The sequence below is a fragment of the Haliotis rufescens genome, unplaced genomic scaffold, assembly GCF_023055435.1.
Source record: "Haliotis rufescens isolate VD_foot unplaced genomic scaffold, xgHalRufe1.0.p SCAF_8, whole genome shotgun sequence".
NCBI classification, from domain to species: domain Eukaryota; kingdom Metazoa; phylum Mollusca; class Gastropoda; order Lepetellida; family Haliotidae; genus Haliotis; species Haliotis rufescens.
The window spans coordinates 1,768,541-1,787,405 of record NW_025964372.1 but is presented as its reverse complement, the minus strand read 5'-3'; the positions used below and the strand labels follow the sequence as shown (position 1 = coordinate 1,787,405).

At 47.5% G+C, this 18,865-nt stretch overlaps 1 protein-coding gene across 1 annotated transcript in view; it reads left to right on the top strand.

The window, feature by feature from the left end:
* Nucleotides 1-18,865, top strand: part of LOC124144643 (hamartin-like) — a 38,053-nt gene that overhangs the window by 13,082 nt on the left and 6,106 nt on the right. Inside the window, exons 9-21 of the mRNA XM_046514174.2 lie at nucleotides 1,675-1,872; nucleotides 3,531-3,613; nucleotides 4,565-5,075; nucleotides 6,179-6,790; nucleotides 7,567-7,722; nucleotides 10,842-11,008; nucleotides 11,973-12,103; nucleotides 12,283-12,379; nucleotides 12,909-13,004; nucleotides 15,363-15,504; nucleotides 16,082-16,170; nucleotides 17,520-17,588; nucleotides 18,608-18,725. Of these exons, the coding sequence (XP_046370130.2) occupies nucleotides 1,675-1,872; nucleotides 3,531-3,613; nucleotides 4,565-5,075; nucleotides 6,179-6,790; nucleotides 7,567-7,722; nucleotides 10,842-11,008; nucleotides 11,973-12,103; nucleotides 12,283-12,379; nucleotides 12,909-13,004; nucleotides 15,363-15,504; nucleotides 16,082-16,170; nucleotides 17,520-17,588; nucleotides 18,608-18,725 (2,469 nt within the window). The remainder of the gene's footprint in view (nucleotides 1-1,674; nucleotides 1,873-3,530; nucleotides 3,614-4,564; nucleotides 5,076-6,178; nucleotides 6,791-7,566; nucleotides 7,723-10,841; nucleotides 11,009-11,972; nucleotides 12,104-12,282; nucleotides 12,380-12,908; nucleotides 13,005-15,362; nucleotides 15,505-16,081; nucleotides 16,171-17,519; nucleotides 17,589-18,607; nucleotides 18,726-18,865) is intronic.

The following is an 18,865-nucleotide window of genomic DNA, read 5'->3' as shown; positions in this document are numbered from 1 at the left end:
TACGGGTTTAACGACTGTATCCATACAATCTAGACCATCTATTAGCCATTCCAGAATGTTCTTTTGTTCAGGTTTCAAATTTGTAATCGAGAATTTGTCCAAATATGTTTCGAAGCGTAGCCAATTTGAAATTAGTGCCGTAAAGCATGAGAAAGCTGCCTTCTGATTGGTCATTCCATTGGTCGGTCAAAGTTCGCATAAGGTCGGTCTGACGTGACCCGTAATGAGATGTCCTCAGATCTTTTTTTATCGGGAGCGAGAACTAAGATCTGATTTTAATGAGATTGCCACTGTTGTATGAGGGTTGGGTGTTAGGTTCTGAGCCTCACATAGAAGGAATTGCGAAATTGTGAAATCTTTTGTTGTACACATTACATAATGTCAGAGGTATATCCTCAAAAACCTGAGTTAGTTGAGTAAATTGTTTCACTGTGACAAGTCAGGAAAATAATCAGGAGTCTGTAACCTTTGATAAATGGTGAGAATGTGCATTGATCAAGTACTTGCAGAAAAAGAGCTAAACGCCCAAAGCCTTCCTTGAAGAAATGAGTACACCACAATAGAAGGTTCCTCCTTCCTCTGCCACTGTGAAGAGGTGGGTGGACAGCAGAGTGAAGCATGGCAGGGTGAGCACGGAGGAGGCCTGTGATCACCAGAAATGATCCTGAGAATCCACGATATGGAAATGAAGAACCAATGAATGACGGAGCATCATATAGCTAGTTCAGTTGGCATTTCCCAGGAGAGAGTATATTCCATTATCAGAGAAACTTTGGCAATGAAGAAACTGTCAGTTTGTTGGGATCCAAAGCTTCTGGCATCTGATTGAGAAGGCACCAGGCACAACATGTTTCACGATAATATAGCTCTGTTTGAAGCTGAGCCAGAAAGGTTCTTGCAACAAGTTGTGACTATAAATGAAATCTGGGTTCACGACTTCAAGTCCAAGTCCAAGCAACAATTGAAACACTAGAAGTATTTTATATCACCAGCAAAGGAGGAAAAGACTGTCCCATCAGCTGGAAAGGTTGTGGCCTCCTTGTTCCGCGATGCTGAGGGTGTCATCATGGTGTCATCTTCCAAAAGGTCAGACAGTAAACGGAGCATATTATGTTGCACTTTTGATGCAATTACATGATAAAATTAGGATTCAAGAGAAGTATGAAGCTGAGAAATGGTCTGCACTTCCATCAGGACAGTGTGCCAGTGCACCAGTGCAAAAGTCAGTCATTGCCATGGCTACAATCTATCCTTCATCACCTCAAGCCAAACGCAGCTGAGATCTTGGACAGCTAAGAGAAGGACTTCTATGTAACTGGAATAAGATCCTTTCGACATCGTTGCCAAAATCGATCAATGTGGAAGTGGATTATGTTGGAAAATACATGATTTGGAAGTCTTTAGGGTCTTTCGATGCAAGGTTCAGAACTTATCAATCCCCTCGTGTAGTTCAATGTTTAAGTACTGGAATTACATTTGACACAGCTCTAAGATTTTGTCTGTATTGATGCAGATTTTATCAACTTCAAGGAAATGCCAGCTGTCATGACTTCTAATATTTGCTATCTGATGCCCAGTCGGTATTCTGTAAGCCCCGTACAAGTTGGGTTGTGGGTAGACTCTGTTCTGTGTTGCAAATCTGGAGATTCATGTACATACTTTCCCTCCCTGTAGGCCAAGATGTTGCATCGTCTCAAGGTAAAAGCTACGACAGTATTGTGGAGTTCCTGTCTGTCCCGAACCCTGATGTCTACCTGAAGTACAGCCCATCGGTACTCATCGGCCTCTCCACGCCCCCACAGTCCCAGAGGAACACCCCTGCCACCAGCTTCCTGGACGTCAGCAGCTCCAGCATGCCGCAGTCATTGTTAGGTAAGTGGTGTCTGTCCGTCATCCATTTAGCTCACCTGACATTGGCAGCTCCAGCATGCCACAGTCATTGTTAGGTAGGTGGTGTCTGTCCATCATCCATTTAGCTCACCTGACATTGGCAGCTCCAGCATGCCACAGTCATTGTTCGGTAGGTGGTCTCTGTCTGTGATCCATTTAGCTCACCTGACATTGGCAGCTCCAGCATGCCACAGTCATTGTTAGGTAAGTGGTGTCTGTCCATCATCCATTTAGCTCACCTGACATTGGCATATCCAGCATGTCGCAGTCATTGTTAGGTAGGTGGTGTCTGTCCGTCATCCATTTAGCTCACCTGACATTGGCAGCTCCAGCATGCCACAGTCCTTGTTCGGTAGGTGGTCTCTGTCTGTGATCCATTTAGCTCACCTGACATTGGCAGATCCAGCATGTCGCAGTCATTGTTAGGTAGGTGGTCTCTGTCTGTGATCCATTTAGCTCACCTGACATTGGCAGATCCAGCATGTCGCAGTCATTGTTAGGTAAGTGGTGTCTGTCCATCATCCATTTAGCTCACCTGACATTGGCAACTCCAGCATGCCGCAGTCATTGTTAGGTAAGTGGTGTCTGTCCATCATCCATTTAGCTCACCTGACATTGGCAGATCCAGCGTGCTGTAGTCATTGTTAGGTTGGTGGTCTGTCTGTGATCCATTTAGCTCACCTGACATTGGCAGATCCAGCATGCCACAGTCATTGTTAGGTAGGTGGTCTCTGTCTGTGATCCATTTAGCTCACCTGACATTGGCAGATCCAGCATGCCACAGTCCTTGTTAGTAGGTGGTCTCTGTCTGTGATCCATTTAGCTCACCTGACATTGGCAGATCCAGCATGCCGCAGTCATTGTTAGGTAGGTGGTCTCTGTCTGTGATCCATTTAGCTCACCTGACATTGGCAACTCCAGCCTGACACATTTTTCTGAGTTGGTCTAATACTGAGCTTAGAATTATTGTAGAATTGTTAGTTCAGAAGTATTGCATTGAATGTAGTGATAAAGTACCTCACAAATTGAGAATTAAGGAAATAATAATTCCACCCAAACCCCCATTCCCTATTTGGGATAACACAACGCAGTACCCAAGTTTTTCGTCACTGGCACTTTGTTGTAATTCATGCATATCTCCCGGGACTGTTGGTCAAAACTCTCCATCAACTGAAAAGCCTGATGTTGATACTGTATTGTATCCTGATACAAGGCCCATGATACAATACAGTGATATACAGCTCCTGTATTGTGATACATGCGATACATTGCCGGTACATTGCAGGTCAGTGGGTGTAAAACCATGTGACTAATAACAGAAACTGTTCAACAACCAGCTTGTAGATTCTCCAGTAAATACTGGTGGGCTATTAATACAATTACATTCATCGTGTGCTCTAGCCTAGAGGTGTCTGTCCGACAATATCCCATCTTCGATCTCTGAAATTTAGAAAGAAATGATTCAGGGTTGTGATTCATCCAAGAAGAAAAAATATCAACTTGTGAAATAAAAGTGCGGTCATGGGTATATGAATTGTATATCATAGTATCAGGATACGTGTCGTATCGTGACACATCCGTTCTGTTGCTCCTCTGATGTGTTGTATCAGTTGAAATTGTTGAAATTTCCTATTTTGCAGGAACATATGGCAACACACCCATGCATACACCCATCGACACCACCCCCAGGGAAACACCCACCATGGGGGAAGAGGCAGATAGAGTGAGTTTCTTGTATATATAGATCAGTCTTGATGACCTTGTTGACTGTGCGTCATTGTGCCCCAATGACCTTGATGAATGTGTCATTGTGCCCCGATGACCTTGATGAATGTGTCATTGTGCCCCAATGATCTTGATGAATGTGTCGTTGTGCCCCGATGACCTTGATGAATGTACGTCATTGTGCCCCAATGATCTTGATGAATGTGTCGTTGTGCCCCAATGATCTTGATGAATGTGTCATTGTGCCCCGATGACCTTGATGAATGTACGTCATTGTGCCCCATGATCTTGATGAATGTGTCATTGTGCCCCAATGACCTTGATGAATGTGTCATTGTGCCCCGATGACCTTGATGAATGTACGTCATTGTGCCCCAATGATCTTGATGAATGTGTCATTGTGCCCCGATGACCTTGATGAATGTACGTCATTGTGCCCCAATGATCTTGATGAATGTGTCGTTGTGCCCCGATGACCTTGATGAATGTATGTCATTGTGCCCCAATGATATTGATGAATGTGTCATTGTGCCCCACTGACCTTGATGACTGTGTGTCATTGTGCCCCAATGACCTTGATGACTGTGTGTCATTGTGCCCCAATGACCTTGATGACTGTGCTTCATTGTGCCCCAATGACCTTGATTAATGTGCATCATTGTGCCTCAATGATCTTGATTGATACGCTTGTACCAGTAATTTGCAACAGGTTGGTCTGTCACAGGCTTGAATGTTTTTAGGTGATATTATGGTCCAAGTCTGATATTATACGATTATATTAAGCAATTTTCTCTGACGCAATTACTCAAAGATGTTAATCGGTAGATAATTATAGATTTTACATCACAAAATATTTTTTTTTATGTTATGGATTTATTGTAGGGTAAAAGATTCAGTTCTGACAAACATATAATCATTTTGTTGTGTTCTAATTGTGTTTTGTGTGCAGGCTCTCAGTCGAAACAGCAGCCGCAGTCTTCTTCATAAAAGCGATCCGAAGCGGCAGAGCATTGGCAGCACATCGTCTCGAGGACCTCACAACTTACCTGACCTGAAGATCACGCCAGGATCCCAGCCAAGCAGCGTCCCTCCCTCGCCCCTCAAACCGGAGTTCACATCCGAGCCTCCGAAGGGTGCGGTGAAATCAATGCCAGTGAGGAGGGCCATACGGGAGCTACGGTTTGACCGCATCCCCGAACTGCAGTGTGACCAGACAGTGCCCGACAGCGGGTCAAGGTCACTGCCTGATGCTGGGTCAAGGTCAGTGCCCGACGGTGGGTCAAGGTCAGTGCCCGACGGTGGGTCAAGGTCAGTGCCAAACAGTGGGTCAAGGTCAGTGGCCGATGTGGCCGACGGAGGGACAAATGTGATCGATGGGTTGAAGAGATGTGATTCTGCAGCTGAAGCTGTGACGATTGATGATCTTCACCATGTGATGAAGGAACTGGGAGAACATGAAGGTGTGTTGTTTGTTGGGGTTCGGACGACTTGGAAGTTTTGTTGGAGCTTGACCACCACTACTGGTGATGATGCTCATGCAACAAGTTTTCCCATTATTCTTACATGGATGTTTTCCGCTGGGGAATTCACTTGCTCCGTGTCATGAGAAGGTCAAATGTTAAGGTCACAAAGGGAAAGGTCATCATTCAGGTTTTTGTGAAAAGTTGTATCATTAACAGAGGACAAGGTATAGAAATTGTTATGAAAGTTATCAGGTGTGTTCATGTGAATGAGGCAAAGATTACAAAGAAGACACAATTTATGGAGAACACCTTCTTTTATTTACTGACGTTTCGGTATTGATCCTATTGATCCTTGGGTGACATCCATTCCGAAACGTCACCTTCGCAGTAAATAAAGAAGTTGTTGTCCATAAATTCTGTCTATTTTGTCATCCGTCAACTTCTAAGGCATACCTTTCAAACAATTCGAGGAAAGGATTGCTTTCATTTTAACACAAGCATGTTTTGGAAAAACACCTAATGTAGTATAAAGGTTCTAACTGAGAAAGGATGATGTGAAATGTTTAGGGGAAGCAAATCGAACTTGAGTACGTCTTGGACCTGAGTTTAGATACGAGGGGCGTTCAATAAGTTTTGCAACTTCAATATAAGACCAAGTTGCAGAATATCTTTTGCACTTTTATTTTTCAATATAATCTCCATTCATCTCAATACACTTATTCCATTTGTCCTTCAAGCTTTCAACTTTTATAGAAATCCACAGATTGGCCCTCTAACCACGCCTCCGTGGCAGCCTTCATGTCCTGGAAGCGTCTTCCATGTAGGGCAGATTTCATTTGCCGGAACAGGAAATAGTCACTGGGGGCTAAGTCTGGGCTGTACAGTTAAATCCCCCACCCTACAGCCCAGACATAGCCTCCAGTGTCTATTTCCTGTTCCGGCAAATGAGTTGGGGACAAGTGATACTTGTACAAATATTTCCCCCCCCCCCCTGTCAAAAAAAATTAACTACGGCCCTGCACTCATTCACACATCTAAGTAGCTGTTAGGTAGGTGGTCTCTGGGGACAAGTGATAAGCTGTGTCTAATCTGTATTTCAGATGGAGAAAGCGATGACCCTGAGATGATTGAGATCAACCGAGAAACTGCAACAATCAAATCGGACAGCAGTGACAGTTACGACGACGCCTCATCTTCGTGTCAACATCTGACGGCGGAGTCCGTGAAACAGTTCATGACGAAAGTCAACCGAATACGGTTTAACAGTCTTTCTAATAATGGCAATGGCGAACAAACATTTGAAAAACGTGGTGTTGTAAGGTCCTCTTCGTGTCCCTTGTTCAAACAGGAAAATGGTGTCATTGAGGAGAACGAACCAGCGTCTCGCTGCGCTTCAACCAGCTTTCAGTGTCAGTCTGACACTACAATAGATACTTTACCAATTGAAAACATCGAACCCCCGCCCCACGAACCTGAATTTGAAGTTAATCCAGATGTGCCAAAATGTGAAGAGAGAGACGTTCCCAAAGCCAAAGAAGAAGCAGTGGAACAGCAGTTGCCTCCAGTGCTTCAGAATGATGGCAACACATTCAACATCATGAATGTCTTTCAGGCTCTCGTGGCGCCGGTTAGTGTGATCATGTGTCAGAATTGTCGAAATCAGCTGATTGTTCCTGATAAGAAGCAGACGTGTGACAAGACGAGACACCAAGGTGAGACTTTGGTCTGCCCTGGCCAAGGTGTTTTCTGGCGCTGTATTAAGGAATATTGCATTGTCAAAGCACCGAGTATAATAATGGCCTTTTCTAATGACACAAAAGTGAGAATTATCAACTTTTTTAGTACACTTGCTTGATTCTCGTGTTACAATCTACACTGATGCATCAACCCATGAAGATCCAGGTTAGAATTGGTCTTCAGCAGCCGATGCTTTCGATTAACGGGATTGGGTGGTATGGTTTGCTGATGGTTGATGCATGTCATCGTATCACAATTGTGTAGATCGATGCGCATGATGCCAGTCACTGGATTGTCTGGTTTGTTTGTTTGATTATTTGTTGTTTAACGCCGCACTCAGCAATATTCCAGCTATATGACGGTGGTCTGTAAATAATCGAGTCTGGACCAGACAATCCAGTGATTGACATCATTAGCATCGATCCACGCAATAGTCACCTTGTATAGCAGGAATGGGTTGCTGAAGACCTATTCTACCCTGGATCTTCACGGGTCGGATTGTCTGGTCCAGACTTGATTATTTACAGACCGCTGTCATATAGCTGGAGCATTGTTGAGTGCAACCAAACAAAAACACTGATACATCACTGCAATTGTAATAAAGAAGTTGATCATCCCTGCTATCTTATTTTCAATTACATATCCATGTTCTAAGTGCCTCAGAGAAAAAAAGGAAGACTACATTTCAAGTTTTTTAGACATCTTATCGAAACTAGTTGCCAAATTTTGATGTGCTACATTGTGATGGCAGGAGAATGGTCAGGTCCTGAGATACCGCTGTTCAGCTCCGTGTCCCCCGTGGAGCTACTGGAGCGCCACCTGAAGATGGGCAGTGAGCTCCATGCCAAGGAACTCACCAGGATTCCGCTCACCAGCAAGGACACTGTCCACTGGACTCACTTCGGAGGTAACACACACTGAACTAGCTGGTGAACAGCAACCTATAAGTTGGTATGCAGGGGTTGTTTCCTTTACACATATATCCCTCCAGCAGATAACAGTTGTTAGGGTCAGGTCTTGTGGAGGCTTCAGCTGTCAGAGCTGTCTTTCCCTTCCTGCAGCTGCCCCTCCAGCAGATAACAGTTGTTAGGGTCAGGTCTTGTGGAGACTTCAGCTGTCAGAGCTGTCTTTCCCTTCCTGCAGGTGCCCCTCCAGCAGAAAACAGTTGATAGGGTCAGGTCTTGTGGAGACTTCAGCTGTCAGAGCTGTCTTTCCCTTCCTGCAGGTGCCCCTCCAGCAGTTAACAGTTGATAGGGTCAGGTCTTGTGGAGACTTCAGCTGTCAGAGCTGTCTTTCCCTTCCTGCAGCTGCCCCTCCAGCAGATAACAGTTGTTAGGGTCAGGTCTTTTAGAGACTTCAGCTGTCAGAGCTGTCTTTCCCTTCCTGCAGGTGCCCCTCCAGCAGATAACAGTTGTTAGGGTCAGGTCTTCTGTAGACTTCAGCTGTCAGAGCTGTCTTTCCCTTCCTGCAGGTGCCCCTCCAGCAGATAACAGTTGTTAGGGTCAGGTCTTGTGGAGACTTCAGCTGTCAGAGCTGTCTTTCCCTTCCTGCAGGTGCCCCTCCAGCAGATAACAGTTGTTAGGGTCAGGTCTTTTAGAGACTTCAGCTGTCAGAGCTGTCTTTCCCTTCCTGCAGGTGCCCCTCCAGCAGATAACAGTTGTTAGGGTCAGGTCTTCTGTAGACTTCAGCTGTCAGAGCTGTCTTTCCCTTCCTGCAGGTGCCCCTCCAGCAGATAACAGTTGTTAGGGTCAGGTCTTGTGGAGACTTCAGCTGTCAGAGCTGTCTTTCCCTTCCTGCAGGTGCCCCTCCAGCAGATAACAGTTGTTAGGGTCAGGTCTTTTAGAGACTTCAGCTGTCAGAGCTGTCTTTCCCTTCCTGCAGGTGCCCCTCCAGCAGATAACAGTTGTTAGGGTCAGGTCTTCTGTAGACTTCAGCTGTCAGAGCTGTCTTTCCCTTCCTGCATGTGCCCCTCCAGCAGATAACAGTTGTTAGGGTCAGGTCTTGTGGAGACTTCAGCTGTCAGAGCTGTCTTTCCCTTCCTGCAGCTGCCCCTCCAGCAGATAACAGTTGTTAGGGTCAGGTCTTTTAGAGACTTCAGCTGTCAGAGCTGTCTTTCCCTTCCTGCAGGTGCCCCTCCAGCAGATAACAGTTGTTAGGGTCAGGTCTTCTGTAGACTTCAGCTGTCAGAGCTGTCTTTCCCTTCCTGCAGGTGCCCCTCCAGCAGATAACAGTTGTTAGGGTCAGGTCTTGTGGAGACTTCAGCTGTCAGAGCTGTCTTTCCCTTCCTGCAGGTGCCCCTCCAGCAGATAACAGTTGTTAGGGTCAGGTCTTGTGTAGACTTCAGCTGTCAGAGCTGTCTTTCCCTTCCTGCAGGTGCCCCTCCAGCAGATAACAGTTGTTAGGGTCAGGTCTTCTGTAGACTTCAGCTGTCAGAGCTGTCTTTCCCTTCCTGCAGGTGCCCCTCCAGCAGATAACAGTTGTTAGGGTCAGGTCTTCTGTAGACTTCAGCTGTCAGAGCTGTCAGAGCTGTATTTCCATCCTGCAGGTGCCCCTCCAGCAGATAACAGTTGTTAGGGTCAGGTCTTGTGGAGACTTCAGCTGTCAGATAACAGTTGTTAGGGTCAGGTCTTTTAGAGACTTCAGCTGTCAGAGCTGTCTTTCCCTTCCTGCAGGTGCCCCTCCAGCAGATAACAGTTGTTAGGGTCAGGTCTTCTGTAGACTTCAGCTGTCAGAGCTGTCTTTCCCTTCCTGCAGCTGTCCCTCCAGCAGATAACAGTTGTTAGGGTCAGGTCTTCTGTAGACTTCAGCTGTCAGAGCTGTCAGAGCTGTATTTCCATCCTGCAGGTGCCCCTCCAGCAGATAACAGTTGTTAGGGTCAGGTCTTGTGGAGACTTCAGCTGTCAGATAACAGTTGTTAGGGTCAGGTCTTTTAGAGACTTCAGCTGTCAGAGCTGTCTTTCCCTTCCTGCAGGTGCCCCTCCAGCAGATAACAGTTGTTAGGGTCAGGTCTTCTGTAGACTTCAGCTGTCAGAGCTGTCAGATCTGTCTTTCCCTTCCTGCAGGTGCCCCTCCAGCAGATAACAGTTGTTAGGGTCAGGTCTTGTGGAGACTTCAGCTGTCAGAGCTGTCTTTCCCTTCCTGCAGGTGCCCCTCCAGCAGATAACAGTTGTTAGGGTCAGGTCTTGTGGAGACTTCAGCTGTCAGAGCTGTCTTTCCCTTCCTGCAGCTGCCCCTCCAGCAGATAACAGTTGTTAGGGTCAGGTCTTGTGGAGACTTCAGCTGTCAGAGCTGTCTTTCCCTTCCTGCAGCTGCCCCTCCAGCAGATAACAGTTGTTAGGGTCAGGTCTTGTGGAGACTTCAGCTGTCAGAGCTGTCTTTCCCTTCCTGCAGGTGCCCCTCCAGCAGATAACAGTTGTTAGGGTCAGGTCTTCTGTAGACTTCAGCTGTCAGAGCTGTCTTTCCCTTCCTGCAGGTGCCCCTCCAGCAGATAACAGTTGTTAGGGTCAGGTCTTGTGGAGACTTCAGCTGTCAGAGCTGTCTTTCCCTTCCTGCAGGTGCCCCTCCAGCAGATAACAGTTGTTAGGGTCAGGTCTTGTGGAGACTTCAGCTGTCAGAGCTGTCTTTCCCTTCCTGCAGGTGCCCCTCCAGCAGATAACAGTTGTTAGGGTCAGGTCTTGTGGAGACTTCAGCTGTCAGAGCTGTCAGAGCTGTCTTTCCATCCTGCAGGTGCCCCTCCAGCAGATAACAGTTGTTAGGGTCAGGTCTTGTGGAGACTTCAGCTGTCAGATAACAGTTGTTAGGGTCAGGTCTTTTAGAGACTTCAGCTGTCAGAGCTGTCTTTCCCTTCCTGCAGGTGCCCCTCCAGCAGATAACAGTTGTTAGGGTCAGGTCTTCTGTAGACTTCAGCTGTCAGAGCTGTCAGATCTGTCTTTCCCTTCCTGCAGGTGCCCCTCCAGCAGATAACAGTTGTTAGGGTCAGGTCTTGTGGAGACTTCAGCTGTCAGAGCTGTCTTTCCCTTCCTGCAGGTGCCCCTCCAGCAGATGAGGTGAACATACTTCGGGGGCAGGTGTTAATGTTGGGGAACCAGGTGCAGTATGAGAGACACAAGAGGGACCTCCATGCCAAGAGGAACCGGAGGTTACTGAGGAAGATTGCTAATGCCATTGCCCTTGAGGAACAGAACAAAGCAATGGTAGGTGGTTGTAGAGATACCAAAGGTAGGTTGTCCTGGACATACTTATGACCCTGATGGCGGGTGGTTCTAATGGCACTTATGGTGGGTGGTCCTAGTGGCACTGATGGTGGGTGGTCCTAGTGGCACTAATGGTAGGTGGTCCTAGTGGCACTGATGGTGGGTGGTCCTAGTGGCACTAATGGTGGGTGGTCCTAGTGGCACTCATGGTGGGTGGTGCTAATGGTGGGTGGTCCTAGTGGCATCCATGGTGGGTGGTCCTAGTGGCACTCATGGTGGGTGGTCCTAGTGGCACTCATGGTGGATGGTCCTAGTGGCACTCATGGTGGGTGGTCCTAGTGGCACTCATGGTGGGTGGTCCTAGTGGCACTCATGGTGGGTGGTCCTAGTGGCACTAATGGTGGGTGGTCCTAGCGGCACTGATGGTGGGTGGTCCTAGCGGCACTGATGGTGGGTGGTGCTAATGGTGGGTGGTCCTAGTGGCACTCATGGTGGGTGGTGCTAATGGTGGGTGGTCCTAGTGGCACTAATGGTGGGTGGTCCTAGCGGCACAAATGGTAGGTGGTCCTAGTGGCACTGATGGTGGGTGGTGCTAATGGTGGGTGGTCTTAGTGGCACTAATGGTAGGTGGTCCTAGTGGCACTCATGGTGGGTGGTGCTAATGGTGGGTGGCACTCGTGGCGCTCGTGGTGGGTGGTGCTAATGGTGGGTGGTCCTAGTGGCACTCATGGTGGGTGGTCCTAGTGGCACTCATGGTGGGTGGTCCTAGTGGCACTCATGGTGGGTGGTCCTAGTGGCACTCATGGTGGGTGGTCCTAGTGGCACTCAAGGTGGGTGGTCCTAGTGGCACTCATGGTGGGTGGTCCTAGTGGCACTCATGGTGGGTGGTCCTAGTGGCACTCAAGGTGGGTATGGTATTGGGATGGATGATGCCAGTGGTTCATGTCGTGGTGCTGACTTTCAGATGGAGCAGCTGCGACTGCTGGAGGAGAAGATCCACAACATGCAGGTGTCGCTCCGCCTGCTGCAGGACGAGAACCAGGACCTGCGCCAGGCCAAGGAGAGCAACGAGTACGAGAAGCTTGTGCAGTTCAGGTACGTCCCATTCAGCACCGTCCTCCAGCACCGTCCTCCAGCCTTAAGAGTGTTCAGGGAAATTTTTCATCAGCAGTGCTGTCTTAAGCATGTTTGGTGCAGGTTATTGCAACTTGTAAATTGTTTTTGTGTACCCTGCAATCAGGCATTTTCCATTGTGATTCTATTTATATCCTCAGAGTGACGATGCAAGCAAACAGAGATTTTGAGATGTCGAACACTGAGCTGAAGAGTCTGCTTATCACGCAAAGGGAAGACCACGATAAGCTCAAGAAGGTAGGCACAAACACCAGCAGTTCATGATTGTGATTGTGTTTGTGATTGTGATTGTGTTTGTGATTGTATATGATTGTGTACACGAATGTGTTCATGATTGTGTTCATGATTGTGTTCAACATTGTGATTGTGTTCATGATTGTGTTCAACATTGTGATTGTGTTCATCATTGTGATTGTGTTCATCATTGTTTGTTGTTTGTTTGTTTTGCCGCACTCAGCAATATTCCAGCTATATGACGGCATCCTGTAAATAATTGAGTATGGACCAGACAATCCAGTGATTGATATCATGAGCATCGATCCACTCAATTGAGCGAGCCTGACCACCTGATCCCGTTAGTCACTTTTTACGACAAGCATAGTCGCCTTTTACAGCAAGCATGGGTGGCTGAAGATTTATTTTACCCCGGATCTTCGTGTTCATGGTTGTGTTTGTGATTGTGTTCATGATTGTGTTCATGATAGTGTTCGTTATTGTATTCGTGATTGTGTTCGTGATTGCATTCCTGATTGTGATATGTTGGCAGGCGGTGCAGGAGACGGAACATCGTCTGTTTGAGAAGGAGAAGCAGCTGGAGATGATGCAGGAAGCCGTCAGCAGAACCAACAAACTGGAGGATCACGTACGTACCAGTCTGTCTCCACTTGCCCTGAGACAGGATCACGTACGTACCAGTCTGTCTCCACTTGCCCTGTGGCTGGATCACGTACGTACCAGTCTTGTCTCCACTTGCCCTGTGGCAGGATCACGTACATACCAGTCTTGTCTCCACTTGCCCTGTGGCAGGATCACGTACGTACCAGTCTGTCTCCACTTGCCCTGTGGCAGGATCACGTACGTACCAGTCTTGTCTCCACTTGCCCTGTGGCAGGATCACGTACTTACCAGTCTGTCTCCACTTGCCCTCAGGCTGGATCACGTACTTACCAGTCTGTCTCCACTTTCCTGTGGCAGGATCACGTACTTACCAGTCTGTCTCCACTTTCCCTGTGGCAGGATCACGTACTTACCAGTCTGTCTCCACTTGCCCTGTGGCAGGATCACGTACGTACCAGTCTGCCTCCACTTGCCCTGTGGCTGGATCACGTACGTACCAGTCTTGTCTCCACTTGCCCTGTGGCAGGATCACGTACGTACCAGTCTGTCTCCACTTGCCCTGTGGCTGGTCTCACCAAACTGGTACGACCTGTATATGACCTGTATCTCCATGGGATTACCTCCCACCTGTAGTGGACACCCTGTGATGTGATGATACACTGTTCAAAACAGTGTTTAACAGACGCACTAATGGATGTTGCTAGGTTTTGTGTGGTTGTTGAAGGTGTTGGTGTGGATGTTGAAGGTGTTGGTGTGGATGTTGAAGGTGTTGGTGTGGATGTTGAAGGTGTTGGTGTGGATGTTGCAGGTGTTTATTGCGGATGTTGCAGGTGTTTATTGCGGATGTTGCAGGTGTTTGTTGTGGATGTTGCAGGTGTTTTTTGCGGATGTTGCAGGTGTTTATTGCGGATGTTGCAGGTGTTTATTGCGGATGTTGCAGGTGTTTATTGCGGATGTTGCAGGTGTTTTTTGCGGATGTTGCAGGTGTTTGTTGTGGATGTTGCAGGTGTTTATTGCGGATGTTGCAGGTGTTTATTGCGGATGTTGCAGGTGTTTTTTGCGGATGTTGCAGGTGTTTGTTGTGGATGTTGCAGGTGTTTATTGCGGATGTTGCAGGTGTTTATTGCGGATGTTGCAGGTGTTTTTTGCGGATGTTGCAGGTGTTAGTTGTGGATGTTGCAGGTGTTTATTGCGGATGTTGCAGGTGTTTATTGCGGATGTTGCAGGTGTTTTTTGCGGATGTTGCAGGTGTTTGTTGTGGATGTTGCAGGTGTTTATTGCGGATGTTGCAGGTGTTTATTGCGGATGTTGCAGGTGTTGGTGTGGATGTTGAAGGTGTTGGTGTGGATGTTGCAGGTGTTTATTGCGGATGTTGCAGGTGTTTATTGCGGATGTTGCAGGTGTTTATTGTGGATGTTGCAGGTGTTTATTGCGGATGTTGCAGGTGTTTATTGCGGATGTTGCAGGTGTTTATTGCGGATGTTGCAGGTGTTTGTTGTGGATGTTGCAGGTGTTTGTTGTGGATGTTGCAGGTGTTTATTGTGGATGTTGCAGGTGTTTATTGCGGATGTTGCAGGTGTTTATTGCGGATGTTGCAGGTGTTTATTGCGGATGTTGCAGGTATTTGTTGCGGATGTTGCAGGTGTTTATTGCGGATGTTGCAGGTGTTTTTTGCGGATGTTGCAGGTGTTTTTTGCGGATGTTGCAGGTGTTGTTGCGGATGTTGCAGGTGTTTATTGCGGATGTTGCAGGTGTTTATTGTGGATGTTGCAGGTGTTTATTGCGGATGTTGCAGGTGTTTATTGTGGATGTTGCAGGTGTTTATTGTGGATGTTGAAGGTGTTGTTGTGGATGTTGCAGGTGTTGTTGTGGATGTTGCAGGTGTTTATTGCGGATGTTGCAGGTGTTTATTGCGGATGTTGCAGGTGTTTATTGCGGATGTTGCAGGTGTTTATTGCGGATGTTGCAGGTGTTTATTGCGGATGTTGCAGGTGTTGTTGTGGATGTTGCAGGTGTTTATTGTGGATGTTGAAGGTGTTGTTGTGGATGTTGCAGGTGTTGTTGCGGATGTTGCAGGTGTTTTTTGCGGATGTTGCAGGTGTTTATTGCGGATGTTGCAGGTGTTTACTGTGGATGTTGCAGGTGTTTTTTGCGGATGTTGCAGGTGTTTGTTGTGGATGTTGCAGGTGTTTTTTGCGGATGTTGCAGGTGTTTGTTGCGGATGTTGCAGGTGTTTTTTGCGGATGTTGCAGGTGTTTATTGTGGATGTTGCAGGTGTTGGTGTGGATGTTGCAGGTATTTATTGCGGATGTTGCAGGTATTTGTTGCGGATGTTGCAGGTGTTTATTGCGGATGTTGCAGGTGTTTATTGCGGATGTTGCAGGTGTTTACACAGCAAAAGGAAATCCTGCTGCTGGGCGAGTTGCAGCACAAGTACCAGGAGAAGATCGAATTCCTCAAACGTCAGCAGCACTCACACCCGCAACACGATCATGTTGTCATGACAATGAAAGCCGAGTTGAAATGTGAGTTGACAATGTGAGCACTGTTCAAACAGTCAGCTCACTCATACCCTCCCTCTCTCCCACCATCTCCCTCCTTGTCCCTCCCTCCCACTTTCCCTCTCTCCAGCCCTACCACCATCCCACCCTTTTTTCCTCCCTCCTCCCGGGGCACGGGTGGCCCAGTCGTCTAAGGCGCCGCGATTCGCTGTGCAGTGTTGCGTCCCTTGGGCACGCCAGAAACCTATGATTGTGGGTTCGAATCCCGGTTCACCCAGATTATGTTTCTAGGTTTGTCAGCACCATACCAGTGCTCGTGGGTTTCACCGAAGTGGTAAACGTCTGAGACCTGCATCACTTCGGGCTTTCCTCCCACATTAAGCTGACACACTGTGATATAACTGGAATACTGTTAAAAGGGGCGTTAAACCCAACTCACTCACTCACTCACTCACTCACTCACTCACTCACTCACTCACTCACTCACTCACTCACTCACTCACTCACTCACTCACTCACTCACTCACTCACTCACTCACTCCCTTCCTTCCTTCAGCATCTGACTGACAGAACCATTACTTCCTTCCTTGTGTTGTTTCAGCTCTGAAGATGCAGCTGTCCCGCCTGACGGTGCTGTCAGATACCAGGCAGCGCCGGCTATCCGAATGTGAGGAGACCCTGAAGGACAAGGTGGGGCTGTGGCTTATCACATCAGATCAGACAACCATAGCCTTTCATTTACCCCATCAACTATAACATACAAAAACACCATATGAGCGCCAATCCTTGTCATCTAGGTACACTGACACACAATCAGCTAAGTCACAAAGCTTGAGGACCGGCTCCTTGGTCTAGTGGTAGAGCGTCTGCCCGGAAAGTGGGACCGCCTCCGTAGTCTAGTGGTAGAGTGTCTGCCCGGAGAGTGGAACCGCCTCCGTGGTCTAGTGGTAGAGCGTCTGCCTGTAGAGTGGAACCTCCTCCGTGGTCTAGTGGTAGAGCGTCTGCCCGGAGAGTGGGACCGCCTCCGTGGTCTAGTGGTAGAGCGTCTGCCCGTAGAGTGGGACCTCCTCCTCGGTCTAGTGGTAGAGCGTCTGCCCGTAGAGTGGAACCTCCTCCGTGGTCTAGTGGTAGAGCGTCTGCCTGTAGAGTAGAACCTCCTCCGTGGTCTAGTGGTAGAGCGTCTGCCCGGAGAGTGGGACCGCCTCCGTGGTCTAGTGGTAGAGCGTCTGCCCGTAGAGTGGAACCTCCTCCTCGGTCTAGTGGTAGAGCGTCTGCCCGTAGAGTGGAACCTCCTCCGTGGTCTAGTGGTAGAGCGTCTGCCCGGGGAGTAGGACCGCCTCCGTGGTCTAGTGGTAGAGCGTCTGCCCGGAGAGTGGGACCGCCTCCGTGGTCTAGTGGTAGAGCGTCTGCATGCACATGCGCACACACACACGCACACGCACGCACGCATGCACATCTCTATATAAGTGCAATAATCTCGGACGCGACGTTTAACCCCATTTCATCTCACCTCACAAAGCTTGACGGTCAGATCCAATGTTGTCATTTCTTACATTCAGATGCAACCAGTACGATTTGGGCGTAATAGGTACAATGTTTAGCCGATAATTACGTCATTACTCGTCTCCCTTAAATTATGATTTTTGACGTTTTTTTCACAAATGATTTACTTGCATAAAATACCACAGAGAGCAAATTCTACAGCGTGATTATTCTAACCAATGAGAGCCTTGCTTTCAAGTCGCATTGTCCAATATTCAGTGATGCACGCACACACACACTGACCCACAGGCACACTAATAGTATGCTATAATCCTGAATATTGAATGCGATGTAAATCCCCATTTCACCTCACCTCACCTCACCTCACCTCACCTCACCTCACCTCACCTCACCTCACCCAGTTACTTCGGTGGCTGCTGTGATGAAGCTGTCATAGTATTTCCATCATAGTTGGTCCATTAGGATTACAAATCTCAGTCGGTGAAGCCATTTCTGATGTGCGTTTTCAGTGTTTAAATGTTTGTTTACACCTCCAGGAAATAGCCATGGGTGAAATGAAGACGATGTTAGAAAGAGTCAAAGCAACACATGGAAATGAATTAAAGGCAAGTCGATATCAAATGTATCAAACTTTTTATGTTTGTTTCTTCTGTTTTCATATACAACCTATTGTTACGACCAAGTGTCATTCTATGTCATTCCATGCAAGATGAAAATCCATGCCATCTTCCCGAGGCAAGGGAGGTAACTGACTATAAAAGTCCAGTTTCCACCCTTGCCCAACTTGGGTATTATGGAGTTACATTTTGGCTGGATTAACGAGTCTATGCATAGTTCAATCAAAATTGCACAACAAAATCACAATCCAATTCGATAACTGTCGTGATGATTTCGGTCAATTGCAGGATTTGCAAAGCATGTGCACCGCCAACTCGTGGTCAACAGATATTTTTCAAATCTTTTCATGTTTTTAATCAAGGTGTTAATGTGATTGTCCTGACTGGGCGCCGCCATTTTGTTTGAGGCAAATGCAAGTGATATGAGAGGTGGAATCTGATTGGTCCATAGTCGAGGCTTAGAAGGGACATAACTCGTAATAGCCACTGGTGGTGCCACAATCCAGCCCAGGAATTCCAGCCTAGTTCGGCAAGGGTGGAAACTGGACTTTTAAAGTCAGTTATCTCACTTGCCTCGGGAAGATGGTCGCCAGAAAGCTAAGGGTGTTTTTATGAGCTGGCTAAAGGGGAACGAATGGCCCAGCTGTCAAAGGCATTGCAATTGTGTCACTAAAGCACACCAAAAATCATTGGTTCAAATCCCGGTCCCCCTCGATTATGTTTCCAGGTTTGTCAGCACCATACCCGTGCTCCTGGGTTTCATCAAAGCATCTGAGACCTGCATCACTTCGGGCTTTCCTCCCACATTCAGCTGATATATACCATGATACAACGTTATAACTGGCATTAAAACCAACTCACTCAGTCACTTTGTTCTGCTTTTTATGTTTCTAAATTAGTTTGAGCGTACATCATAGTTATTCTGTGTTAGACTATGTCCCCAACAATCTAGGGTGGTCTACGAGTTGGGTTAATGTGTCTCCCTCTGTGTCCCCCTCTGTGTGCAGGCTGTGGAGGAGAAGTACAGGCTGTCTGTGCGGGTCAACCAGGAGTACGAGGGCAAGGTGCTTGAACTCTTCACACTCACCGACCAGCTCAATCAGCAGCTCCGCGTCCTCCGACAAGGTGAGGCACATGAAGCATCTCGGACTTAGGCCAGGCTTCTTATTTTTTTAGGATTACGGATTTTTCAGCCCAAAGTACAGGGTTGGTGGAGGGGGAAAAAAGCCAGAAGGATATTATTTTTTTTAAAAAGACCGCCATTT